The 27,777-nt window shown below is 53.4% G+C and overlaps 2 protein-coding genes across 13 annotated transcripts in view; one reads left to right on the plus strand and one right to left on the minus strand.

Annotated features, from left to right (window-relative positions):
* Nucleotides 1-307: 307 nt before the first annotated feature.
* Nucleotides 308-27,504, minus strand: LRRC8A (leucine rich repeat containing 8 VRAC subunit A). 5 transcript variants are annotated; one of them, XM_049114994.1, is made up of 6 exons: nucleotides 27,358-27,504; nucleotides 24,077-24,183; nucleotides 23,779-23,836; nucleotides 15,107-15,193; nucleotides 7,459-9,623; nucleotides 308-2,242 (listed from the first exon to the last, which is right to left on the minus strand). In XM_049114994.1, exons 5-6 carry the CDS (start codon nucleotides 9,613-9,615, stop codon nucleotides 1,967-1,969), a joined length of 2,433 nt encoding a protein of 810 aa, XP_048970951.1. In that variant the 5' UTR covers nucleotides 9,616-9,623; nucleotides 15,107-15,193; nucleotides 23,779-23,836; nucleotides 24,077-24,183; nucleotides 27,358-27,504; the 3' UTR covers nucleotides 308-1,966. The 5 variants fall into 5 exon arrangements, with proteins under 5 accessions (XP_048970951.1, XP_035576956.1, XP_025331172.1 ...); XM_035721063.2 differs by lacking the exon at nucleotides 15,107-15,193 and having other exon boundaries at nucleotides 23,779-23,831; XM_025475387.3 differs by lacking the exon at nucleotides 15,107-15,193.
* Nucleotides 27,505-27,611: 107 nt separating this feature from the next.
* The window catches only part of KYAT1 (kynurenine aminotransferase 1), a 36,752-nt gene continuing 36,586 nt past the window's right edge, over nucleotides 27,612-27,777 (plus strand). For 2 of the 8 annotated variants that reach the window (XM_025475392.3, XM_049114998.1), the window contains exon 1: nucleotides 27,612-27,770. The gene's annotated coding sequence lies outside the window, so the exon portion shown is untranslated. The remainder of the gene's footprint in view (nucleotides 27,771-27,777) is intronic. The other 6 variants (XM_025475395.3, XM_025475393.3, XM_049114996.1 and 3 more) reach the window with 6 other exon arrangements.

The raw sequence follows: 27,777 nt of genomic DNA on the forward strand, positions 1-27,777 counted from the left end.
TCCAGTGTCCTCCCACCCCCACCCCAGCTGCCCCACCCATCAAACCTCATGAAGGCCCAAACCACCGGTGATGGCCAGCTGTGGGATTCCCTGCTCAGGCCACAGCTGGCATGTAACAGGTGCTCTGTCCAGCCCATGCCCAGTCGCTGTCTGTCAGGAGCTTGCGATCTCCCAGGGCAGGGAGAGGGGCAGTTAACCACCTTCTAGGTGCCCATCAGTGGCCATTCAACAAACTAATCCACAGGGCCCAGCAGGACTCAGGGAGCTGAGGGAAGGCTCCCCCCACGACACCGAGACCTCCAAAAGCTACTTTCTGTTATAGATTTATTTGATATTTGAACAGAGTCTACAAGTTCAGACCCTCATGTAACGGATTGCTTCATGGTCATCAAAGGCTAGTGTGCATTATCTGAGGATTACATCCGCGGACATGACGCAGAAAACACAAATGGACAGACAAATGGACATAATCTTTAAGACAAGAGACGCTAAAACGTGCCTTAGTGTCCAAGTGATTGATCTAAGGTGGGGACCCTTCTAACACGGGAGACCCCCGGTGAGTGATCTAAAGTGAGGTGGCTTCTAGCCACCAGGCGCTGAGAGGGCTATGTGTGTGCCAGGCGCCTGGGACAGAAACTGGAACCAAAATCTGGGGAGTCTGCCCTCCCAATGGCGACCTCCCCACCCAAGACCCCGCCTCCAAGTGTCTCTTCTGAAGGACCATGTGGTAACAGGGCTGATGTCAGCAGCTGAGGCTAGTGGTGGCACTGGGCAAACTCATGACACACGAGATGGGAAAGCAGAGGCCGGGCGAGGTAGCTCCTCCTGGCTCCTTAACACTGTGACGAGGAATGGGGAGGATGGAGCACCGTTCATCCGGGAATTAGCCAACCCGAGTCTCCTCCTTTCTTGGCAGCTCCCGAACATTCCCTTTGGCCAACAGCCACAGAAATGAGTGCCTGCCAAGACACATGGAGGAAAAAGAAAACAAGACACCAAAAACAAAACAAATAATAATAATAAAAAAAAAATCCGCCCTCGGAGAGGAGAGGAACAAACAGAACTCCTGGACCAAGGTCACACCAGACTCGGAAGACATCCTGCAACCTGCACCCCGGGGGGAAGGAAATACAGTTCAGTGTCTTGCTGCTCTGCTCAAGGAAAGCTGCCGTCCTGCCCTGAGACCTCAACTCAACTCACTGGCCTTTGCCGTCTTTTTTTTTTTTTTAGTTTTTTTTTTTTTAGTTTTTTTCTTTTTAATACCCAAACCATCAATTTTCAAAGCTTTAAAAAAAAAAAAAAAAAAAGTTGTTTTTTTTTGTTTTGTTTTGTTTTTTTACTTAAAAAAAAAAAATCTAAAACTGATGAGACAAGCCCCAGGCCTGGCCTTCCCACCTGGCGGTCTGCCGTCCCATGGGCCACACCGCCAGAGCCCAGCCTGGCACTGCTGGGGCAACTGTCACAGCAGGTTCTCCCTGACCCCTCTGCTCGAGTCTGGGTAGTACTGCCAATGGCATCACCAAAAGAAAAGGGAAACTGCCCACCCTTCCTTAAACATTCCCGATCTGAGCTGAGCTTTCCTGGGAATGTATAAGTTATCTGGAAGGAGGGGATGGGAAGTGGAAGAAAATAAATACCAAGAGCTAAGTAGGCATCCCTGGGCCTCTGGCGTCAGCTCAGCCTCTTGGGCAGAGATGGCCTCCAGTGGGGAGGCCCTGATTGTCCAAATACTGCGCTCAAAGACACAGGTGTCTAATCTCCCCAACAGGCACCCGCGCCTGGGGGGCATGAGTCTCAGAAGGACAAAAGGGGCCAGCCCCTCAGGTACTGTCCTGAGGCTGCAGCCCAGCTGACAGCCGGCCCCAGGCTCCTGTCTTGGCTGAGGCCCGGCTGGCCACCCCTGGGCATCTGGGTCCCTGGGCCTGAGGACTCCGAAGCGGGCCGATGCTCAGCTGTCCGCCAGCACTCAGGCCTGCTCCTTGTCGGCCCTCCACAGCCGTTCCTTCACCTCAGGTGGCAACGTATTGAACAGATCCTCCTCAACCACCAGGCCGCTGCGCTTGAGCAGTGGGCACTCGCCCAGCTCCACGGGCAGGCACTCCAGCCGGTTGCCCCGCAGCTCAATCTGGGTTAGGTTGGTCAGCTCACCCACCCTCGAGGGCAGGGACTGCAGCACGTTGTTGCCCAGGTGCAGGGCCCGCAGCTTCCGGCACTGGAAGAGTTCCGGGGGCAGCGCCTCAATCTGGAAGAGCAGGAGCAGAGGACCAAAGTGAGGCGGGGAGGCAGCTCAGCCCTGGGGCCTTGGCCACAGTGTCTCTCCCCACCCCTGGCCCCAGGCACTAGCATCTTCTCTGAGGCCACAGTGTCTCCCCCCACCCCTGGCCCCAGGCACTAGCATCTTCTCTGAGGCTTCTTCACCAGCTCCCTGGGCCCATACCGCAGCACCCTCTGGCCTAAAAGCCTGGCTGACTACCATCTGTATGTGAAGTCTCAGCTCCACAGTCACTTCCTCCAGGAAGCCTTCTCTGACCTCTTGGGTAAACTATGGCACCCATGACCCCAGCAGCACTAATCTCCCCCGTGGTGAGGCTGTTTGATCACCTGTCACTCCAGACCAGGCTGTGAGAAGGCAGGGCTGGAGCAGCCCGGTTCCCTGTTGTCTCCCGACACCTGGTACCCTAAGAAGCCTATCACACTAGCTGGCTACTATCAACTCTGCCCCCTCCTCCACTGTCTCTCCAGGGCTCATTAGGAACCATGCTGTGGGGCCTGTCTGGTTTAAGAACAATTTATAAAAGAGAGTGGCATGCTGAGAAAATCACATGCCCCAGTTGCTGAGCACTGTGGGGATGTGCCAGTAGGGGGTGGGGACCCCAGCTCTGTCACTTCCATGTCCAGGGACTCAGTCTCCTCATCTGTCAAGTCACACCCTAATCATAAGTGCAGGGAGCCCAGTATTGACCATTCCTCTCCTGATTTTGCAAAAGTTCAATGATGGGCAACACCCACATGCAACTTCCTACACAGCAGGCTTGCTCAGAGCACTAATGCTATTAACTTACTTACCCTATGGAACCACCTGCAAATACCCTATAAACACCACTTCTGCTTTAGAGATGGGGTAACTTTTCCCCAGAGGCTCTTAGGAAGCTAACGTGCCCAAAGTCTCACAGCTGGGAAGTGGTGAGCCAAGACTGAACCAGGCTGGGCAGCTCATGCTCTGCTATCTGTCTGCACTGTCAGTGGAGCAAGGAGCAAACAGTGGGGTCCCAGTGGGGACCTGCTGTGTCCCCGGGCACACAGGAAAAGCTCCATGAATGCCACCTTCTTTCCTGCCCTTCTGTGAGGAGTCAGCTAGAAACATGGATTCTTACTGAACCTGTCAGGCCAGAACCATCTCCTTCAGATGTGCTGGGCAGGAGGGACCCATGTGACCCCACGTGAGGATGACGGAGAGCCCATTTAATAACCCCCCTGAGGTGGCTCTGTCACTGTCCCCATTGTCCTCTGGAGGCCTACAGAAGTGAAATGCAACATGTCCAAGATTGCACAGGAGAGGATGTAAGTAAGCCTTGCTTCCTCTGATTCAGAGCATGTGCTGCACTCCCATCCTGCCAAATACAGTGCTCACTGGCAGTATAAACCTGGGCAAGTCCCCTTCCCTCCCTGAGCCTTGGTTTCCTCCTCTGTAGAATGAAAGGTAGGACTAGAAACACCTCTCGCCTTCAAGGCTGAGGGCCTTCGGGCAGACCTGGACCTTAGGTGCCTTGGTGTTTTAAAAAAGACTCCTGACCTGAGCCTCCCCAAATAGCCACTGTTGTGCCCAGCAGTCAAGGGATGGAGCCAAGGTGGCTTCCAGGTGAGCAGGGCTGAAGGTCAGGGACACGACTGGTTGAGAGGGCATGACGGGAAGTGGGCTCTGGCTGGACTGAGTGGCCTGAGCCTCCTGGAGAGCCCACTCCCTGCCACAGTGGACTCCTCTATCAACCTAGGCAGCAGTCAGGGCCGCATGAAAGGCCTGGCCCAGTGAGTGGCACAGCTGGGGTTCATGTGCAGAGCTCCCTCCCTAGAACGCCCCCATTTCCAGAGCACCCTCCACCCCAGTGTGAGCTCTCTCCAGGTCCTTTTTTTTTTTTTTTTCTCTCCAGGTCCTACAGAGAAAAGAGAAGGTGTCCCAGTGGCTTGGTGCCCCACCACAGCCACCCGTGTCCTTTGGACTCATCCTCTTCCCAAGGTGTCACTCAACTGCTGAAGGCTTGAGGTCCTTTCCCATCACCTCAATCCTGTTCCCTCCTACCTTCCAGGGACCTCAATGGCTCCCTCATCAGCACTGAAGTAGTCTCAAGTCCACCTAGTCTTTAAAAGAAGAGACAACCCTCCCAAAAGCCTCTGCGACTGCTCCACTGCCCTCCATTCCGCCTAACAAATCATATGGAAAAAGCACTGTCTCTCTTTCACTGTGATCCAGCTTCTGCCCCTGTCCACCCCTGAAACTATCTGGCCAGAGTCACCAACATTCCCTCCTAATCCACTGAACCTGAATCTGCTCTTTCGCCTAACTGTCCCACACACTCCTGCCCTGCCTTGCTCCCACTCCCACCCCAGAGGTGTGACCCAGACTCCTTTCTCCATCCATCTACTCCCTGGGGGTCTCAACAAGGACCCTTCTCCATCCAGGACCCCGAGTGGGGACAGGGAGGACAGCTTGAGCTTCAGGCTCACTCAACACAGTCCCTGGGATGTCCCAGGGGCCCTAGATGCCCAACAAGGGACATATGCTCTCCTCTCTGAAAACCAGTAACTCCTCCTGCATCCTGTTTCAATGACCCATTTTCCTAGGCAGCCAAGTGAGACCTCTCCACTTGTCCCCATCGGATCCAGCCTCAACCCGCAGATTCTCCTGCCAAGGTCTCTCTCCCCAGGGCAGCCTCTCGGTCCCGGCCTCACCCCTCCCATGGCTACATCCAGGTTTTCGGCCAGCTCTTGACCACTCTCTTCTCGCCCCTCAAACCTACCCCCTCACAATGCAGCAAGAGACTCACTCCTAATCCATCTACTCGATCAAAAAGAATTAGCTGAACATTTGCTGTGTGTCAGGCACTGAACGAAAGAGCTAAGATCCACGGCACCAGAAAAGGGGAACAGAGAAGATCCAATGGAAGTGAGGGAGTGGGAATGGGAAGAACTGGACTCCCCTTATAGACCTGGCCTCAGGGGAAAGTCCAAATTCCAGGGGCTGCTCAGCTCATCGCTCCTCCCCCACTGACAGAAAGAAAGCTCTCCCTTTCTAGAGTCTCCCTTTCTTTTTTATCTGGCTAACTCCCCTTGTCCATCCTCAGGGCCAGATAGGATGTCCCCTCCCTCCAGGAGGTCTGCCTGCCCTAAATTTGCATTGAGACCACTCCTGTGTGCGCCCAGGAGCCTTGAGAGGGGCAGCCAGTGGGCCCCGTTTATCCCTATGTCCCTAGCACCTTGCTCTGCCCTACGAGTGTTCAAAAAAATTTGCCAAATCAATGAGAGAATGAATAAATGGATCTGTAGGCAAATGAACGCATCTTCCATGTCCATTCGCCTGAGTTTAAATCTAGGAAAAGAGCAGCAAAGGGCCTGAGCCTGTCACACCTACCCCTCCCTGTCTACCTGCAGCCCAGGGTGGCTGGCAAAGGAGGAGGAGAAGGACTCCAGCTTAAAAGGATGAGCCCACAAGCAGCAGCCCAAATGAACTTTTTCCCTACAAAGGCCTCTGGCATTCCAGGGGCGGAGACAGGATGTGATTAAGCAGTGTGCAAAACAGGGCGTGCAGAGGGTCTCCTTCCTTGGACGGACAGACAGCGTGCCTGTCGCCAGCTCCTTTCCTGAGGGGTGACCTCAGCCGACAGACATGACCTAACAGGTCTCCTTAGGGTGAGGAGCTGGGGGCAGGGGATAGAACTGTGAGCCAGGCTGGATGCCTGCTGGGCCCTCTACCAGGAAGGAGGGTTCAGCAAGCCTCAGGTGCCCACACACAGCCCGCAGGCAGCCAGGACAAAGGAGGCATGTTACAAAGGGTCGTGAGATGCTTAAGTTGGACCCAACTCCAGGGGCAATCTGGCCCCTGCCCAATGCTCTAGGGGAACCCTTAAAGAAGGGGTTAGGGTCTGTCTGGTGCTCCCCAAATGTGGCTTTTCCCCCAAAGAGTCCAATTTTCTTGATCAGTGGCCTATCCCAGGCCCTGGGGGCAGATGTTCCCACATGAAGCAATCTGGGATCTGACCTTCACCCTTATATACTAACAGTCATAATTTGGGGGAGGAAGATAGGATTTTCCACAAACTAATACATGGGGGAGTCTGGTTGGTTTGCAGCAAGAGAGGCTTAGGGAAGAGGGGAGGGGGGCCCAGACCCTCCCAGACCCTTCAACTTGAGTGACATTGAAGAAGGTGTGTCCTTTCTCGGGGCAGGGGCATTTCAAGGACTGCCTGCCTCTGAGTCTGAGGCTGCTGAAGAGAACTCCAATCAGGAGCATTGTGCCCTGTGCAGCGTGGGCTGCTTTGTGCCACCGGCTGCAGTGCAGGCGCATAGCTGGTGTCTGGGCTCCCACCACCATCTGCCTCACTGTGCCAGTCTCTACCTTAAAAGTAGGAAGCGAGAACAGGTCACCCTTCCTGCAGGTCCCCAGGAGGCATAGGCAGGGGGAGGAGGTCCTTCTAGTGGTTGTGGCTTTGTTTGCACTACAGGGGCCAGACCACAAAGCCACAGGAGCACCCTTCCCTCATCCCCACCCACCTGCCTCTGAGAAGCAGCCTATGGGTGGGGGGCTTCCCTGGCCAGGCAAGGGGCTGGCACATAGGGCTACCAATGATTTGCAAGGCGTCACCTCCCATACTGCTGGCCTGAAACGGTTTGCACAATTTCCTCTCCAGAAAGGCAGGTGGTGACAAGCAGAGGGGGAAGGGTGTAAGCGGGGCCAAGAGCTACAGAGACCACCTGGCTTCACCTCCATGAGTACCAGCCACTCATGGTTTCTGTCCCTGGTAGACCCAGATCCGCCCTTCAGCTCCAGATGTGGTCTAGAACAAACTGTAGGCTAAGTCCTGCCTCCCACAAGCCAGCCCTTGGACCTCTTGCCCCTCCACATCCCTGTCTACAAGGAACCCACCCCAGGTCACCTCAGGGACAGACCCCACCTGACCACATCATCCCTCCCAGATGGATGCAACATCCTGTGGCAAAGACAGGCTCCCCGACCCAGAGACCCAAGACAGCGGGTCTGTGCGGTGCAGCAGTGAGGGGATCTGTATTCTCAAAAAGCTCCTCCCAGGTGGCTCTGGGAGTCATGTGAAGACCCCCAATCCAGGAGGATCAAACCATCCTGGCCACCCTGAGACACCGTGCCTCCTGAGCAAACCTCCCCACCACTCCTCACCATGGGCCTCAGCCAGTCCACCAACAGAGCCAGCCGCGGCATCGGCCACTCACCCGGTTGGCCGTGACAGCCAGGTTCTGGAGGTTCTGCAAGAGGCCGATGTCGGCAGGGAGGAAGGTCAAATTGTTGTGGCTGAGGTCCAGGTAGCGCAGCTTGCGGCAGTAGAAGAGCTGGGTGGGGATCTTCTCGATCTTGTTGCGGTTTAGGTAGAGGCGCTCAAGGTTGGTGAGATTGCCAATCTGGATGGGGATGTAGGCGATGTGGTTGTACCACAGCTTAAGGCAGGTGAGGCGGTGCAGGTGCTGGAAGCTGATGATCTCCTCGATGGTCTTGAGGTTGTTGTCCTTGAGGTCGATCTCCTGCAGGTTATGGAGGCTAAAGATGGAGTGCGGGATCCGCTCCAGGTCGCAGCGTATCAGCTCCAGCTCCGTCAGGTTCACCATCTTCTTGAGGCTATTGAGGACGATGAGCTTGGTGCCCTCATTGTTGATGGACAGTTTCTGCAGGTGCACGCCCACGTCGGTGACCACTTGTGGCAGCTTACTCAGATTGCTCTTGAGCCGCAGCACCTTGAGGCGCTTGAGCTCACGCAGCCCGTCAATGACGATGTAGCGGTTGTTGTCAGCACTCAGGTTGCCCGTCAAGTGCAGCTCCTCTAGCGTCTTCAGGCTGTAGATCCACAGTGGGATCTCCTTGATGTCCGTGAACTTGATGTGCAGGGCCCGCAGGTTCTCGCGCAGGAAGGCCAGGGCAGGTGCCTCAATCTTGGCTGCCGTGTGGTACAGCCACAGCTCCTTGAGGCCTGTGAGCTGCGCAATGCTGGGCGGAATGGTCACGTCTGGGATCAGCTCCAGCTTCAGCACCTCTAGCTCCACCAGATCGAACACGGTGTCAGGGATGCCGCTGAGCATGAACAGGTGCAGCTCCAACTTGTCCTGTGCATTCTTCGTGAGCCGCTGGCGCAGCTTGTCCAGTGTCCACTCATTATTGAGGTTCAGCTGCCGCAGCTTGTTCTCACTCACTTCCGAGAGGAAGACAGCAAAGCGCTTTGAGTAGAGTGGGTCGTACTGGTCGATGAGGTGGAGCATAAAGGCAAAGTCATTCTTGACGTCGGGGATGTCACTATAACTGCTCTCCTCACGGATCGACTCAAATGAGTACTTCTTGAGGGACCGTCGCAACATCCACCACAGTGTGTACATGCAGATGAGCCCATAGAAGATGACCAAGCTAATATAGAAGGATGCCAGGATCTTGAAGAGCGTGGCCAGGGGGTGGGCACAGCGGTAGGTGCGATAGCCCGTCAGGCTCTCGATGTCGACTGTACAGTCCACGTCGAACTTGATGTTGTGCACGTAGTAGACAGTGTAGCAGATGATGAGCATGAACTTAATCACCTTGATGATGGTCTGCCGCATATAGAGGCGGTACACGATGTCCCCCTCCTCCACGTGGGTCCGGAACTTCTTGACCTTCTCAAACAGCGCCTTGGCCTGCTCCCCCTCTTTCTTGTCCAGCACACCTGTCTCTGAGCGGTCCACAATGCCCTGCTCGATCCGTGACTTGGTCCGCTGCAGCATGGGCACAGTGGCCTCCACATCTTCACTGACCGTCGACGACTTCTTGTCCATGGAGCCATTCATCTTGCTGAAGGCCGGCTTGGGGTCGCTCTCTTCCACCACCGTCTCTGACAGGGCCCGCGTAGTCCATGGTGAGTCAAAGCACTTGAGCAGGATAGACACAAAGTGCTCTAGCTTCGAGCTGGTGCGCGGAAACTTGAACCAGAAGTTGCTACAGGCCAGGAAGATGAGCGTGTGCAGGAGCACCAGATAGGGGAAGTACTTGGCAAACCAGTGCAGGCGGTTCTCGTAGCACACAGCATCCACGTAGTTGTATTGGTGCCGGTCGAGATCGTACTTGATGCCTGTGGGGCCTGTGCCAGGGGGCGGTGGGACCGTGGAGTTTGGGTAGGTGGGCTCTGGGCCTGGGGCTGCCCAGCCTCGGAATGAGTCATTGCAGGAATCCTTGGTGACCCACTTACAAGGCAGGCAGATCATCTTGTCCTGGGTGACCTGCAGCGTGCCCCCAAAGACTGCGATCATCAACATCACAATGGAGATATAGTCTGTGAACACGTCCCACCATGGCTTCAGGATCCGGTACGCTGGCTGCGTGTCTGCAAAGTAGCGGAGCTCTGTCACTGGAATCATGGTTCAACCTGCAAAGGACCCACAGGACGGGATTACTGCAGTGTGGCCTGGCTGTCTGGGACCCAGGCGACAATCGGCCCATCGCCCAAAATCCCACCTCAAGTCTAGCTGGGAGTCACAGTGTGACCACTCACAGGGTGGCCGACCAATCAGCTTCTCCCCAGAAACCATGTGGCCACCAGGCAGCGGGGAAACCACCATGAGGGAAGGCAGGCGGCCTCCCCACCTAACAAAGACCAAGCACTATAAAGTCAGGACCGTCAGGACCCACGCCAACAGATTGCTAATGTGGCCTCCCCCTGCATTCCAGCAGGAGCATATGGGAATTCCTGTCCAGACTCCATCCTATTTATGATCGGGCTGACCAGAGGGGCTTGTGGAAAACTCTTCAGTTCACTTGGAACCAGATGCCGTGATGTTGCCCCAGTGACCAGAAGAGGTTCCCTCAAAGTATGGGAACTCCAGATATAGAAGAGGAAACTTGATGTGAACTCACTTTTGTAAAACAAACAGGGACGTTTAAAAAATTCTACAAGGGTACACGTAATTATGTCCCTACAGGATCCTGAGGGGAGACACACACACACACACACACACACACACACACACACACACAAAAGAGGGGGTAGGGCCAGCAGAGAAAGGACAAGAAAACAAGACCGGTTTCCACCTCATGCTAGATGACATCACATTTATTATTATTTATTATCTCTGGCTGGGTGCATCTACATGTATAAGGAACTAAGCTCAGGAAAGTAAAGTCACCTGTCCAATATCACCCTACTACTCAGGGCAGTGCCTGTCCCTCCACCTCCCTACTTGGGTCTTCATTGCTGTGCAGGCTCACTGTCCACCTGACTATGCCAAGAGTACCAAGAGACTACGCCCCAGAGTCCAGCTTTCCTGTCCCCTGGGGTTCCCAGAACTCAGGTCACCACGGGGCCAGCAGACGCCACTATCCACCCTGGGCCACCAGCTCCGGCCCAGAGATCGGCCCTCCTGGTGAGGCTAGGACTCACAGGCCAGGGTGAGTGGCCACCCCACAGGAAGGCCTGGGCCTCTAATGACCGGCTGGCTTCTCATACCACCCACACTCCGGGAAGGGGGCACTCCAGGGAAGGGCCCGCTGAATCATGCAACCAGCCTCCAGCTGAAAGAAACTTGTCTCTCCCTCCCTGGTTCCCCAAATCCACATCTAGGCAGGCACCCAAAGACTGGGGACAGGAAGGGAGGAGGGCCCAAGACGAAGGGCCTGAGGGCGTGCAGCAGCCTGCCCCTGGAGTGTCCCGAAAGAGACTGCCACGGCAGGACGCCAGACGCTGGGGGCGGTGCAGTTTATGAGCAGGCAGGATGTGGCTGCAGCCTCCTAGTTTTGGAGGGAGAGTGGGTGTGCCAACCTAGAGGGGACACCCGGTCTCCTGGTGAGGAGTGGCCTCTGGGCCCCTGCTGTCCGGGGCTTTGCCCGTGTTGTCTCTTGACTTCCAAGGTGGGAACTGTTCACAGCTCCGTTTACAGGTGAGGGAACAGGAGGCTGAGAGAAGGAAACAATCCCGTCCATTCCATTCTGGTATGTCTGGTCCTTATCCTCCCCTGACCCCAAATACCTGGTCTCAAGAGCATCCTGAACTCGCCACCATCCAGGCCTTGGCTCAGCCCTCCAGGGACAATCAAAGTGACCAAAGTGTCCTTGCCTCTGGGGCCTCTTGGTACAGTGTGAGCATGTGGGCCGCAGAGGGCGAGGCAGAGGAGTGCCCAAATCATCGGCCCTACAACAGGGCAAGGGGCAGCTGTGGCTACAGCTTGAAATAGGCGCCACCTTCCTGCTGAGAAGGGCTTCATAGAGGTTTGGGGCGGGGGGCAGAGCTGGGAGTCCAGTGCAGGACCAGCCTCTTGGAGGTGGACTGCCTGGAAGGTGGGGGACACCCTCTAGCTGCACGCCGTGTTTCTGCCTCACCTCTGCCACTGACTCACTGTGGAACTCTAAACGAGTCACCGCCCCTCGTTGACTGGGTTTTGGGAGAAAGCTGGAAAGAAGGTACAGGTACCAAACCTGAGGCCTTAGTCCCGGGGATGCCAGGGAAGGGGCACCCGCCCCATGACCCAACCCCCGAGAAGAAACAGGTGGCTGGGCCAGCCCCCGCTCAAGTAGCTCTTGCTGAGGACTGAGGACGGGGTTGGGGGGAGAAGCAGTGGCACTGAGCCGGGCCTCTGCCAGCCCTGACCTCACTGCGGGGCCATAGGCGAGGTCCTCACTGGCTCTCGGCCTCAGGTTCTGCACACACCCCACAGGGTTGCTGGGAAGCATCCATGGTATTTCAGGCTTTTACAGTGCGTAGCACAGAGCGGGGCAGGCAGGCAGTTTGGCACCTCCTTGTCATGCTCCTCTGGGCAGAAGTCTTTGGAACACAGGAGGTGCTCAATAAAAATCAACAGGTCTCAAGAGAGGGCCTGAGAAGGGGACAGGGCAGGCATGGGGCCCAGGGGAGGGCAGGGCCCGGGTGTGGCAGGGAGGGAAGGCAACAGTGAGTTTCAGGTGGATGTGGGCAGGGCTGCACATCCTCACAAGGAGGAAGCTGAGGCAGAAGCTCCCAGCCCTCTCTGCTTGGCCCAACCCAGAGGGCCCTGGGGAAAGGAAACAGACCCCCCAGGTAGGGATCTCCAGTGCAGGGACACGCCCCAGGAGCCAGTGGTGACTCAAGAGCACTAAATACCCGTGGGGGTGGGGTGTGGGCGCAGCTCCCAGTCCCAGACTGGAGACTCAGGGCCAAGTCCAGGATGTACACATTGTTCTAGCACACCCCCCCCCCACTTTTTTTTAAAGTAAGCTCTACACCCAACGTGGTAAATTCACAATCTCAAGATCAAGAGTCACATTCTATCGAGTAAGCCATCCAGGCGCCCCACTTCTTTCTGTCTCTATAAAGTTGACTAGCCTAGGTACTTCATAAAATTGGAATCATAACAATATTTGTCTTTTTGTGTCTGGCTTATTTTGTTTAATATAATGCCCTCAAAGTTGGTCCACATTTTAGAATGGATGTCAGAATTCCCTTCCTTTTTAAGGCTGAAATAGTCCCCATAACCATTTTACAGATGGGGAAATTGGGGCTCTGAAAGAGATGCCATTTGCCCAACTTCACACTACCTGTAAGTGACAGAGGCCACCTTCACAGCCAGATCCATGGTGGAGCCCAGATAGGCAGTGCCTCCGGGTAGCCACTCGGGTGAAGCAGATCCCACTTGGCAGCAGCCCTAGGACCCACTGGATATATACGGTCAGGAGAGCACCACTGGGAAATGGGGAAGATTCAAGGAAGTGGGGATCTTGTTCCCCAGTTACAGAAAATACCCCTTTCAGGACGTTTCCTGCAGGCGGTATGTTCATCCCCGCCCTGTGCTGAGCCCTCCCTAACCGGTATAGCCTCCTAGCAGAGGTATGCAACAGCTTCTCTCCCACGGCCTGGTTCCCTGTCCCAAAGGGAACAAAGATTCTGTCATGGATGTGACCACATTTTATAAAAGGTAGTCAAGGTACCAAGGGGTATGTGATCCCAGGCCTGTGCCCACCCTGTACATGTCTCCCTTCCCAATGACTGCAGCCCACCCTGAGCAAGTCAGCCAGCAAGGCTTGGCTCTAGAACCACTGATGCCACGAGACACCCCCTTGTCCTGGCCACCCTTGCGTGTAGCCAGCAGGGAGGGAACAGCAAGTTCAGAAGCCCGGACTCCTTTCCGTCATGACACATTGGTTTCCCCGTCCATAGACTAGGGGGTGAGAACAGGTACCCTGCCAAGCTCTCAGGATTATCAGAAATCACAGAAATGAGCCTTCCCAAACTGTCTGTGTATGGCCCCTTGGTCAAGTGGAGAGTAAGCCTCAAGCTCCATGATATGAGCTTAGCGCTGGAGGGACAGCCGGGCCAGTCTGGGCTCTGCCCTGGGTAGTGTAGTCACCCTGGGCAGGCATCTTCATGTCTCTGAGCCTTAGCACTGCCCCATCTGTGGAAGGGGGCTTAAACAGACATGGGCCTGGCCCTCCAGAGCAATCCTGACTTCAACAGTCAGAGGTAATTGAAAAGTACACAGGACAGGAGCACAAGGGAAGGAAATGGAAGAAGGAAAACCCACCTGTCTGGCTCAGGGCTCAGGACTCAAAGATACCCAGGAGAGACATAGGTAGGCAAGGCCTGGCCCACAGTAGGTGGGCAGTAAGCACGTCCTGCCACTAAAACACAACATGGCCTTTTCAATGAAACCAAGTAGCTGTAATGCCACTGTGAAAAAAAAGTGAGATTCAGAAAAATAAATAAATAGAAATTCATTCTGATAAACCCTTGACCAACAGTCCCTGCACCATGGGAAGGGATTCCCTCTTAAGAGTGGAAATAAGAAACAGAATGAATGGAAACTGATTTTTTTTTTTTACCAGCATGTAATATCTTTGTGATTGAAAAAAATTGTAGAGTTCCAAAGAAACAGAGCCGAAAGAAAGAAACAAAGAGTAAGATAGATCAGCCCTTGAGTATGGGGATCAGGTGTTTTTTGAAGCTCTGAGAGGACAGTTTGGGGAGGGCAATGGGGAGCTAGGTCAGATTAGGTTACATCTCTGCCCCAAGAGGTGGGGAATTTGGAGAGGATCCTGAATAGAGGATAAAGATGAATGAGTTTAACTCAGGAGGTTGAGAGAAGGCAAAAAGGCAATGTGCCTTGCTGTCCTCTGAGCTCTGGTCTGGCTACTTGTTCTTCCAGAACAGAGCTAGACACTGTACCTTCCTAGAAATCAGGAATTAACATCCATCAGTGAGGTGGGAGACCCCTGGCTATACCCAAGAAAAGCTCAGGAGGCAGTGGGCAAGGGGCCATCGAGGAGCCAGGGTACTGGGGAAACTGAGAGTCCCACAGGACAAGGGCACTCCAGATTCATGTGGGTCCCTTGTACAGAGCCCATGATACGGAGATGGAGAGAAGATCTGCTGAATCGGGTGGGAACTCAGGAAGAAGGCAGCTGGAGGGAGGATAGCGATTGTCTGGGAATGATTCTAGGACAAGAATCAGTTACAGGAATGTTCATCACAGTGTTATTTATGCCCTAGGAAAATTGGAAACAACCCAGATGCCCATTATTGGTGACTGGTTAAATACTTATTAAATGATCAGATGATAGACTATGAAATGAAAACATGTTACAGCAAGACACCCACTGACTTGATAAGAGGAAAACTGTCTGAAGCATGTTACCTGCAAAAGTAGGTAACAGGGGTGCCTGAGTGGCTCAGTCAGTTGAACAATTGACTCTTGATTTCAGTTCAGGTCATGACCTCAGGGTCGTGAGATCAAGCCCCAAGTCAGCATGGAGTCTGCCTGAAATTCTCTCCCTCTGCCCCTCCCCCTGTTCATGCTCTCTCTCTCACAAGTAAATAAATAAAATCTTAAAAGAAAAAAAAAAGAATAGCTAAAATAATTTGGAAGAACAAGGTGAGAGGAGACTTACTTCAAAGCTACAAGAAGTCAGCCAATGTGATGTTGATGTAAGCATAGCTGGATAGAGGAGCAAGCCTAGAGATAGACCCTGAAGTACCTGGAAAGAGACACGACAGTGTTGGCTTTCCAGGTTAGAGGAAAGGAACGGTCATCAACAAATTGAGCTGGCTCTCAGTTATTCATGTGAAAAAAACATAGCCTTGTCTAGTTCCTTATACGAAAATAAACTCCAATGAACTGAAGACCTAAACCAAAACCTGAAAATGTCTAAAGAAAGAGCTAAGAAATCAAGTTAGGACAGGAAAGGATTTCCTATCACAAAGAGTACAAATCCTTACAGGAGACGATTGATATTCTGATCACATTAAGTTAAAATATATGTATCCTCAAAGAACATAATAATAAGCAAGTAAAAAGAATCCACAGGGCTGTTAGAGATATTTGCAATGTGCACAGCTACCAAAGGATTATTATCCAGGACAAATACAGAACTTCTAAAACACAAGAAAGAGACAATCTAATAGAAAAAAATGGCAAAATACATGAATGGGGGGGGGGGGCGCCTGGGTGGCTCAGGTGGTTGAGCATCTGACTCTTGATTTTAGCTCAGGTGATTATATCTCAGGGTCGTGAGATCAAGCCCCAAGTGAGGCCCACTCAGCAGGGAATCTGCTTGAGATTTTCTCCCTCTCTCTCTTTCCTTTTGCCCATCCCCCCGCTCCCTGGCTTGAGATTCTTTCTCTCAAAATTAAATAAATAAATCTAAAAATAAAAAATAAAAAACATGAATAGACAACTCACAAGGAAAAATGCAAGTGGAAATTAGTTAATGTATGAAATTAATTCCTAATCTCATAACTAATCAGGGAATGCAATCAGATGCCATTTCACTCACCTGTGACTGACAAAAATGCTGAATTCCTAGATGAGGTTAGGATGCACACATCCTACAATCCAGCAACTTCTCTCCTAGCTATAGATCTCAGAGAGTCGTTTTACACACACACATTAAGCCGTGAACAAAAATGCTCATTGAAGAGTTAGCCTAACAGCCCCAAATCAGCAGCAACCCATCCATCAACAGGAGAAAAGATAAATCATTATTGTCATACAATGGAATGCTAAAGCAATGAGTTAATGATCTATATCTACATGTACCAATATGAACAGACCTCAAAAAAAACAAGCTACAGAATAACACGTTATGCATTATGTAAGGGTTTCTGTAATATATATATATATATATATATACACATACATACATATATATATATCCAAGTGTAATAAAGTTATAAAAAACCTGGATGGCTGGAGAGCCCCAAAATCAAGACACTAATTACATCCAGAAAGGGAAGAGAAAGGGATTGGGAAAGAGGCTTCACTTGTGTCTGAAATATTTTGATAGAGAATATATCTGAAGCAACTGTTATAAAATTACGGTCTGACAAAGCTGAATCCTGAATACAAAGATATTTGTTCTGGTTTTATACTTTTCTGTGTGCTTAAACTATTTCATACAAATTTACCAAAATAGTCATCCGTTTCTACCTGTCCTGGTGGGTCGTCTCTCTGGTCCTCACACCTGCCAGGCTCAGCTGGAGGCTACCACTGCCAGAGCAGCAAATTCAGCCTGTTCTTCCAACTGGCCTGCTCCTGACCGGTGCAGCGGCACCTGTGGTCTCTGAGGATCCTGCAGATAGCAGTACCAGCCCTGCCTGGTGCTGCCCTGCCCCCAGGGCACTGCCAAAGTAGGTAGAAGGCAGCCAGACAGACCCTTTCCCCATCATGGTACACACAGGTGGGGAGAAGGGGGTCCAGGTTCCCGTGGCAAGACAGGAGTATCCCTGCCCCTGGGGTGGGGGGTATCAGAGAAGCAACCTGGAGAGCCCCTACTTTCCCCCAGTGGCAGGCAGATCTCAGGGAGTGCAAAGTGCAAGAGTTCTGAAGCTGCGAAGACACAGGTTCAAAGCCAGCTCTTGCCTGAAGTCATTCCACGAGCCCAGGCAAAGTATTAGCCCGAGCCTCTGCTTTTACCACTTTAAAATAAGAATAGTGCTCCCTACTTTATATATCTGTATACAGGGACCCAAAGGTATCCAAGAGATTAAAAAGAAGAAGAAGAAGAAGAAGAAGAAGAAGAAGAAGAAGAAGAAGCAGCAGCAGTAGTAACAGCTGTCTAGTAGGGAAATATACGCTCCATGAAAGAAGCCAGTCACAAAAGGACAAATGCTGCAGGGAATCCATTCATATGAGGCAAATAGTCAAATTCATAAACACAGAAAGTAGAATGGTGGGGGAGGGGAGGGTGCAGACCTAGTGCTTAGCTGGTGTTTAACAGGTACAGAGTTTCAGTTTTGCAAGACGAAAACAAATCTGGAGATCAGGGGTGATGGTGGTGGTTGCACATCGATGCAATGGTATTAATGCCACTGAAGCACACACTTACACATGGTTAAGAGGTAATTTTCAAGATGTGTATTTTACTGCAATTTAACAAGATTAGGGATTCCTCTTTTTAAAAAAATTGTATAGTAACTTATTACTGTACGCATTGAAAAATCGGGAAAGCTATACATAGACCTATATGCAGTTAAGTCTGAGGGCGGATAAGATTGTAGAGGATTGTCTATACTACATACTCTTCTATTATTTAAATTTGGTACTTTTGTGAGTAGGAAAAATACCTGGGGAGAAAACTAAAAGAGCTTCCTCACTGTGTGGTTTCTGAGTATTGTAAAAGTTTACGAGAAGTACATGCCATCTTCTGCTAGACAGTTGGCCCACCCTGCCTGCCCCACCCTGGTGACAGCTACTCCACAGGGCGCTGCCCTCCTTGTAGGGGAAGCTCAGACCTTGGGGATGCATGACTTCTCCTGAGCCTCAGTCTCATCAACTGCAAAATGGGAATATTGCCATACTTACCTCAGAGGCTTACTGTGACTTTTTTTTTTAAAGGATTTATTTATTTATTCATGAGAGAGAGAGAGAGAGAGAGAGAGAGGCAGAGACACAGGCAGAAGGAGAGGCAGGCTCCATGCAGGGAGCCCGACGTAGGACTTGATCCCGGAACTCCAGAATCACACCCTGGGCTGAAGGCAGGCACTAAACCGCTGAGCCACCCAGGGATTTCCCCCTTACTGTGACTACTTAAGTGACATAAGGTGTGTAATCCAGAGGAAGGTGCACTATACTTACTACAACCCACCGCCATCCCAGAAAACCCTACTAGAGCTCAGTGGGGGAAGACACCCAGGTGAGGACAGAGCCACACAGGGACAGGTATCTCCATGCACAGACCGGACCACCCTTGGCCCTCCAGGGCCTGACCGGTCTCACAGATCACACTCAAGCCTTGGACTTCTGGATCCCCTGCCAGGCTCAGGACCCCAGGAAAGGACAGAGGCAGAGAGGTGGTGATATGCTCTCAAAATCACCCCTTAGGTATCCATCGACACTGTTTATTTCTCCTTGATGCTTCTTACAGACGGGGAGGGGAGTCTAAAGAAATGACATGCTGCCCACTCCGTCCCCGAGGGGGACCACCCAAGCATGCTCCAGCCCTCACATCGGCCTGCAGAGCTTTGGCTTTCACACCCGAGCCACCATGGCAGGCAGGCTGGGCTTCGGCAGGCAGGCTGGGCTTCGGGTAAACAGGGAATAGAGAGCCTTTTGTTAAAGCCCAAACAGAGATGCTGGGCAAGCTTCCCAGGCAAGAGGGGAAGCAGGAGGCTGGCGCCCCTCCTTGTACCACACTTAGGAAGGCTGTCTGTCCCTCCACTGCTCTCCCAGGGTGGGGGGAAGGGCGACTCCCGAGAAGCCTGAGGAGGACCGTGGGTCAGTGGCCCTGTGCCAGAAGGGCTCTGGGCCTGCGAATCTGTTCCTCAGTCAGCACCCCTGGGCCTCCTCTGGTCCCAGGGCTGGGAGTGGGAGGAAAGGTCTCACCTCATCATCTGGTGTATAGAGCTCCCACCCACTCAAGAACAGGGCATTGCCCTCTAGGCCCCCACACACACTGGGATGAGTCAGCAGCGGGCTGGGGGCATTGCCTGGCACTCACCCCACAGAGAAAGGCACACCCGCACTTCCTGGGAAAGGAAGAGGGGACACGGTCAGGGCAGAATGGGGAAGGGACAAGTTTCACTTCCAAACTGCTCTCACATTTGGGCTGGGCTTCCCAAACAGGTCCATCCTCATGTAATCTCGCAAGGCTGAAGGCTGTGGCCTGCGTTAGAGGGTGAGGGGTGACAAGTGAGGAACACCTATCTGGGGCTCCCAAGACACACACACATGGAGCAGCAGGCCAGATTGGAGGCCCAAGCTGCCCCCTGGCCCCACTAGGCTGGCCTTGGAGCTCCCAGCTACTGACATGGACGACATGCCAACCCCACATCCAGCACTTCCTATGCCTCAGCTCCCCATCCCCAAGGACAGCAGTAAGGTGGCTCCCTACTTCACCAGTGGGTGACCTTGGGAAAGTTACTTTAGGTCCCAAGGCCTCTGGTTTCCTCTTCTGTAAAATGGTTCATGAGTCGTAGTGAGGACTGAATGATGTGGTCCATTGAAAGCTTTTGGCCCAGGGCCCGCCACATATTAAGACTGCAATGTTAGCTGCTGTCATTGTTATGGTAGGTTTCATCAGTCCCTTTATGGGAGAGAGCTTAAGTGACCTGCCCACGGCCACAGAATGTGGAGATGAAGGGCAGATCACCACAAGGCTGATTTCCCATTGTGCCAATCTGCCTCACAGGCAAGCAGGTCTCCTGAGCCTACCTGAGCACCCAGAACCCTGGAAATGCTTCCTAGGACAAGACCAACCCCCTTCTCCTGAGGGGCACATGGAGTCAAGGCCTCCCTGGGGAACCATAACAGAACATACTCAGATGCCTCTGGTATCCTGGGCATAGCTTTAAGGAAACTCAAGAAGGGAGCCCCCCTCTGTCGGGTCTCAGCCCAGAAGCCAGGTGCCATATGTAGGCCTATGGGGACAGAGGGGCCTTGACCTGTCGGGAGCACTGGCACTGCCTGTCTGGACAGGATGGGGGCAGGAGCAGCCACAGGAGGTCGCAGACACATCTGCTGAGACCCCTGGCGGACCGGGGCCGAGGCCAAGGTGAGCTGCCTAAGGCCCGGCTCTGGGGCTGGAGGGGGCTGCTTCCAGAGATCGAGATGCAGGCTGCCAGGTAAGAGGCCAGATCCCTGTGTGCCCAGCCCCCAGTCAGCACAGCTGTCAACACCCGACTCTGTCAGAGGGCACAGGGCTGGCAGTGGCACCTCCGAGGGCGTCCAGGTGGCATGTGAGAGCCGTGGAATTTTACAGCTACTTTTACTCCAGGGGAACATCACCTTGGGCAAAGGCTATCCTACAGCAGTCCATTTAATTTTGAGGTTTTAGGCTCTCGAGAGATGGTTAAACATAGAACTTGCTACGAGATGCAGGAGCAATGCAATGGGAAAGATAGCAAGGAAGTTTGTGGCTGGGAGTAAAAGCTGTTCTAGAAACCTCAGTCCCACACATCCTTGGGGGCGGGGGGTGCTAACCCCACCCCTACCCCACCACACATCACTAGGACCCCTGGTCCTGAGGGGAGCTCGGCCCTGCCTCTACAAGGACATTAGAGGGACTCCCTGGCTACTGGCTAGACGTGGGGAGCAGGGCTGCGAGCGTCACTCTGTTCAGCGTCTCCTGGCACGGTCTGCAGACCACCAGCCTCATGACAGCCTGGGAGCATCCTCAAAATCCTGTCCCCTGGCTCTATCCCCAGCTGGGACTCAGCAGGTGTGTGGTGGTGGGTTCTGGGGAACAGCGCCATGAGCCAGCCCCTGGGCAGCTCTGAAATACCTCCGAAACTGAGAACCCAGAGAAAAAGAAAAACGGAAGATGGGGTAGCCAAAAACATTCTGGTTTAAGGCCTGGCTTCACCACCTGAGGCAAAAGCCCTCGTCCCTCCGAGCCTTGGCCTTGAGCCTGTAAAACGGTGGAACCACCTCACAGAGGAGAGCTGCCATTGTGTACATGGTGACTCGGCACACCATCCGGTGCTTGGACTGTGACCACTGAGGACGACTGTGGGACAAGGCCCTGCTGCTAGGAGGAGGGAGGAGGTGGAGAGGCCAATTCCTGGGGCCAGAAGCATCTGGAGCGAGAAGAGAAAGAGACTGTAGGAAAGAATAGGAGGAAGAAACACAGGTGAGGAAGATGGTCAGGCCAGTGAGCCCGAGAAGACCACCAAGTAAGGGACACCTCATTCCCAGCTCGACCCTGCCAGACCACAAAACCAGGCTGCCAGGCCTGAAATCCCTCTTGCCCCAACAGAGCATCTTTTTTTTTTTTTTTTTTTTTTTTAAGATTTTATTTATTTATTCATGAGAGACACAGAGAGAAAGAGAGGCAGAGACACAGGCAGAGGGAGAAGCAGGCTCCATGCAGGGAGCCCGATGCAGGACTCGATCCCAGGTCTCCAGTATCAGGCCCTGGGCTGAAGGCAGCGCTAAACCACTGAGCCACCCAGGCTGCCCCCAACAGAGCATCTTTGAACCCAGGTCACAGGGAAGCCTTCTCCTCACCTGCCCACCCTTGGGGTTAAAACCTAAAAGGAGGGGGGCCTGGCTGGTTCTGTCAGTTAAGTGTCTGCCTTTGGCTCAGGTCATAATCTTGGTGTCCTGGGATAGAGTCCTGTGGGGAGTCTGCTTCTTCCCTCTCCCTCTTCCCCTGCTTCTTCTCAAGCTCTTGCTCTTACTCAATCTCTCTCAAATGAATAAAATTAAAAATATTAAAAAAAAAAAACCCACAAAACTTGAAAGGAGAGGGGCACCCATCTGGCTCAGTCTGTGGAGCATGTGACTCCTGATTTTGGGATTGTGAGTTCGAGCCCCACATTGGGTGTAGAGATGACTTAAAAATAAAATCATAAAAAAAAAAAAAAAAAAAAAATCCAAAACCTGAAAGGAGCATTCCAAAGGGACCAAGACATCCCCCAGGAATCGCCAGGGTAAATGAGTCAGGGCCACACACAGGCAACATGGCAACTCATGCGTGTCCCTCCCAACCCCCAACCTGGCCCCTGCACTAGGCAGTCAGCAGAGGCTGAAACCTCTCAGGCCAGCCCATGCCATTCCCTCCAAGCTGTCCCTGGTACGGAGGAGGAATTCTGATCTCAGATAAGTAGGACCCTGCTGCTTCCTGCTCATCCCCGGCCAGAGAGACCTCAGCTCAGGCCGTGCCTCCCCTCTCCTCTCCCGGAGGTTGAGTTCCTCAAAACCAATAGGAAACTCCAGCAGGGCAGGGCTAGGGTTGGCTGACCTTGTCCCAATAAACAGGAGAGTCAACAAAAATCACACACCAGGCATTTCCTACCCTCCCTGGGCTGCTGTAAATGCCATCACAGACAGATCCAAACCCCGGGATGGTGAGGAGGGGAGCACCAGGGTTATGCTGATGGGACTCATACACAGAGCACATACCCTGTTGCCAGGAAAGAGGTCCTGTGGGAGCCAGGAAATGAAACAAAACAGGAGCAAACTGTGAACCAGCAGCCCTCACAAAACATGACAGGGAAAAAATAAGCAAACAGTAATAATACAGTGGAATAATACACTCCTCCTCATTCATATCTCTGGAGATGGGGATCATGGGAGACTTTCGCATTCCATGATATCAGTTATAAAAACATGGCAAACATACAACTATGTTGGTAATTACAAAAAATTAAAAAAAAAAAAAAAACTATTTCTTTTAAAATCTAGGCTGGGGAGGGCCAGGTCTTCTTTAACCAAAGGCTGAGGAGGTGACAGGTGGATATAGGGAGGCCTTGGGCACAGAACAAAGGACCTTGGCCTGGGATTCCAGGATCTGAGTCTAGTCCCACATCCCTCCTTCCTTCCTGAACTCTTGGGCAAGCTGCTTCCTCTCTCTGAACCTGTTTCCACATCTGTAAACTAAGGACAAAGGCCAGTGCCTGAGCCTCCTCAAGTGGTGAGAGGAAACCATTGATAAGGGTGTTCTTTTTTTTTTAAAGATTTTATTTATTTATTCATAGAGACAGAGAGAGAGAGAGAGGCAGAGACACAGGCAGAGGAAGTAGCAGGCATCATACAGAGAGCCTGACGTGGGACTCGATCCAGGGTCTCCAGGATCACACCCTGGGCTGCAGGTGGTGCTAAACCTCTGCGCCACCGGGGCTGCCCAAGGGTGTTCTTATAAATTCTAAAGTAGTCCATCCAATACCGCTAAGGTTATGGAACACATCCTAGGACATACTCTGTTAAGAGGCTTCCCTTAATCAACATATTTAATCTTCAAAATACCCTAAAGGGAAGTAGGGTGCTAAAATTATTGCCTTTTTACAGCTAAGGAAACTGAGACTCAGAGAGGTACGGTGACTGGCTCACAGTTCCTCACTGAACACAAGACGGCTAGGAGTCAAATCCGGGTCTAAGAAGTCTAGGTCCTATCCAGTGCACTTGCCTGCTTTGGGAACCAGTTTCCAAAATGTAGGCCAAGGAACCCCGGTTCCCAAAGGTGTCCACATGACCAAGTAAGTATGGGGACACACGTCCTGCTGGTTCCCTCTCCAAGACTCATCATGCTCACTTCAATGCTAAGAGTCATGCAGCAAGGACAAGTTGTTTTCCAGAGTTATCTAGCTACTGCGACCACAGAAACTAGTGTTCTAGGGAACATACCTTGGGAAATGTGGTCACAAGACAGTCTGGCTAACAACCCGGCCTGACAAGATCTGTGCTGAAAGAGAAAAAATAGAGGTTCACAATGAAATTTAACATTGGCATGTAAAGCCCAGCGGCCACTGAGTCAGGAGAAGGAAGAAGTGTTCTGTCTCCTGCCACCTCTGCCCTAGATGCCCTGGACCTACAGTAAGAAAAGCAAAGGATTGCAGAGATGGAGATCCTGCCCTTTGCCCCCTATGCTGGGGAAGGCACCTGACTGGAGGCTGGCCTGGAGGGAGAGGGGCCCAGTCCTTACCCCGTGGACGGCTCTGCTATCTGCGTGTTGCCTGTCGGTGCTGAGGCTGGCCGACGTCTGTCTGGGCAGGGTCTTGGCATTCCTCTCGCTCCATGGAACCTGCCTCCCTATGAGGAAGCAAGAGCTACTGTCAGCAGGGATGTGTGACTGTCAGAATTACCTGCTGTGCTGCCAACATTTTCTGAGTGCTTGCTCGGTGCCAGGCCCTAGGCTGGGCCCTCAGGGTGACAAGAAAGAACCAGACAGGCTATTGGGAGATGCCAAGTCTACAATTACCACTGGCTGCTGGGAGCCCAGAGCTCTGCTGGGGGTACCCAGAAGCTAAGGGAATATGGACAAAGCATTAGACCCAGACCAGTGGGGTCAGAGAAGGCTCCCTGGGAATGATGTTGCCTGAGTTGACTCCTGGGGAAGGTCAGAAGCTGGAGGAAGAGCATTCCAGGCAGAAGGAACAGCACAAGTTTGCCTGGGAGAGAACATGATGTCTAGACGATGCTGAGTGGCTCAGTCTGGCTAGATCTCTGACCAGAGGTGGGAGGTGGCAGGACAGGAGCTATAGCGGCGCAAGCCAGGTCCAGGCAAAGACACAGCCTCAGCCCAGACACACAAGTTTACCTCAAATACAAAATCCAACCAGCATCTGGTAGTCGGGGAGCATTTAGTGAGCATCTACTACATGTCAGGCACTCTGCTGAGAACCAGTCACAAGGCTGAAAAGGACAAGTCAGCAGGGTGGGGAAAGAAGTGCGAGAAGACTACAGTAAGGCTGGGGGGGGGGGCGGAATATCTAATCCACTAGGAGTCAGGATTGTGGCTCAGCCATCAGGAAGGCCAAAGGATAAGCAGGAGTTAAGAGGAAGGAGGGAGTGCAGGGCAGACCAAGAGACCCGAATGGCTCTAGGAGGGACCGTGGAGCCTTTTAACCACGTATGCTGGGGAGCATTTAACACACTTACTCAGTGCTAGGCACTGTGCTGAGAGGAAGAACAAGACAGTTCCCAGCCTGGAGGAGAGATAGGTCAATAACCCAGGAAACCCACACAGGGTGACAGCACCTAGCAATAAAGCACCTAGAGCTATAAAGGCACAGACATCTCTAAGACAGACTTTACCCCTACCCTGCGCTCCTCAAGGACAGGGCAGCCCAGCCACTTGCCCATGGCACAGCCTGAACCAGAACTCAGGCCTCAGGACTCCCTGTCACTGATTCTACTAGTCCTCCCTCTTTCAGGAAATACACACTCACCACCCCCAACAGAGCTAATGCCTCCTTCCTCCCTAATATTGCTATTATTATGCTGGCCACTGTATCCACGTTGTCCTGCCTGCATCTCCTCCCAGACTGCAGCTCAAAGGAGGCCAGGGACTGTTCTCCAGCATCATTCCTGGTCCAGGCCAGGCACATCCTAAAGAATGGCTAAATGGATGATTGGGCGAATGAATGTTTGAATGATCAAGGGATGGAGAGATGGTGTGCTGGGCTCTAGGGCTCCATATCCAGCCCACTGACTCTTCATAAGGTCTTAGGCCATTAACCTGTGCCTCAGTGTCCCCATGTGAAAACCTAGAATCACCTTCACTCTCAGGAGAGGGGGTCAGGAACCAGGCTCATATCTTCCCTCCAGCTCCTACAAGTGAGGTCTAGGCCAAGCCAGGCAGCAACCCAAGGCCCAGCCACTTCCCCAAGTTCTGACCCAATGGGGCAATCCTCAGGAGCCCACCCTGTCCAGAAAGGCCACTCAAAGTTTGTAGAGGAAACTGCTTCCTAGTGGGTGTGCCCAAGGCATGGAGTACAAAAGCATATCACTGAGTTGAGGCTGGGGCGTCACAAAGATTTCTTGGGCCCCTGCTCTGTATCCTTGAAGGCAGAGGGGCATTATTAGACCAGACCCCAAAGCACCTCTAAGACTGGGAAGACAGGAAGGCAGAGGCCGGTCATTCACACCCCAGCATCTCTCCAGTCTGCCAGCACATCATCTGTCCTTGCCTCCCCCCGTAAACCAGAGGAAGACCTGACCTTCATGAAAGCAATGCCAGTGTGGCTGAGACCATGGGCACTGCCCAGTCCCTCTGAACAAACTCCCACTCTCCCATCCCCTCCACAGGAAATATCACCAACAGCAGACCTCCTCCCCTTCCTCCTCCTGCCTCCAGTCAGCCTGCTGGTCTGCCTGCCCAGAGGGGTTAAAGAAACTCCTAATGGAAAAAGTAGGTGAGTCCCAGGGGAGCTTTTCAGCTCCACCAAATCCCTCCTCCAGGATTTAGGCCCAAATTCCCTTTCCCTCACCAAGCTCTCTCCCTCCTCATCCTCACACCTCATCCTCAAAAGGCTTCCTGGGACAGAGCTGGGGAAGAAGCATCAGGGGAGTGTGGTCAGCCCCACCCTTCCAGGCAAGTGCTGATCAGAAGGGTGTCGGACACCCCCCAACCATCTCTCCTCCTTCCCAAAAAAGGCAGTCGGTAGTTGCATCAGCTGAACACCAGCCCAATCTTGGTTCACTTCAGCCCCGACCGACGGAGAGGAAGAAGCAGTTAACAAAAGCAGCAGAATCATCGTGAACCCAAACCACCTTGGCTATGCTCCTTCAGCCTGGGAGCCAACTTTGCAGGATCTCCAGCCCGGACCCCATCAGATCTGGCTCTCCGGCCCATATGGATGCACAGCACATGGGCAGGGCCTGGGGCCTCAGACCCCGAGCAGATCTTCCCGGGAACCCCTGTCCAAACCGGCCCCAAGATCTTAGCCAGGGATCCTGCCCCCAAATCAGGGCCCTGTTCCAGCGGACCAAGAGGAGGGAGGGGTCCAAGGGAAGAGGAGGGGGCCAGGAGCCCAGGAGAAGAGAACAGGGGAAACCTCTGAAAACGAAAGGGAAGAAAAAAAAAAGCTGCCAAGGAGAGCCCAGAGGTGGAACCTCTAGGAAGTGGGGAGAGTGTGCGTATAGGAGTCAGGATCTGGGGGAACTCGGGGGATGACAGGGGGGCCAGGGGGAGCCCAGGCGGAAACTCCCGGTGTGTAGAGCGCAGGGAGGCACTGGGGTGCCTGGGAGGGGGCTCGCGCGCCGCGGCACCGCGGAGAGGGTGGGGCCCGGGAGACCTGGAGTACGGGGGAGCCTGGAGGTAGGCCAAACTGGGCTGCCGCGGGAGGCCCCCCGGGAGCCAGCCGCTGCTAGGAAAGCCCGAGCTGCCCGGGGCGCCCGGGGCCGAGCAGCTGGCCGGGGGCGTGTAAGAGTGGGTTTCGAGAAGTGACAGCTCGTGCCCCTTTCCCCGCCCCACCCACTCACCTGGTCCCGCCGGGTCCGGCCGCCCAGCAGGCAGCCCCGCGCCCCCGCCGCTCCGTCTCGCCGCCGGCCGCTGCGCCCCTCCGGCGCCTCCTTTTGTTTGTCCCTCACTGCACCACTCATCCTCCTCCGCCCCGGAAGTGACGTCACCACCGGCGCGAGCGCGGCGGCTGGGGAGTCGCCATCTTTTTGGTGGGAACACTCTTTGCGTCTTCACACCCTCGGCTTCCAGGTGGCGCCATGTTGGTTTGGGGCGGAAGTAGCCTAGATCGGGCTCGGCCCTCTTAAGGGGACAGGGCCGGCTGTAACCTTCGGGGCGAGCTGGGGGACAAGCGGGGAAGCCCGCACGGCGAGAGTAAGTAGCCGGTGCCTGCGCGTTGCTGCCCCGAGGCCGGGTGCCGAGGCCGGAGGACCTGGTAAGCG

Source organism: Canis lupus, chromosome 9, assembly GCF_003254725.2.
Source record: "Canis lupus dingo isolate Sandy chromosome 9, ASM325472v2, whole genome shotgun sequence".
Lineage (NCBI taxonomy): Eukaryota > Metazoa > Chordata > Mammalia > Carnivora > Canidae > Canis > Canis lupus.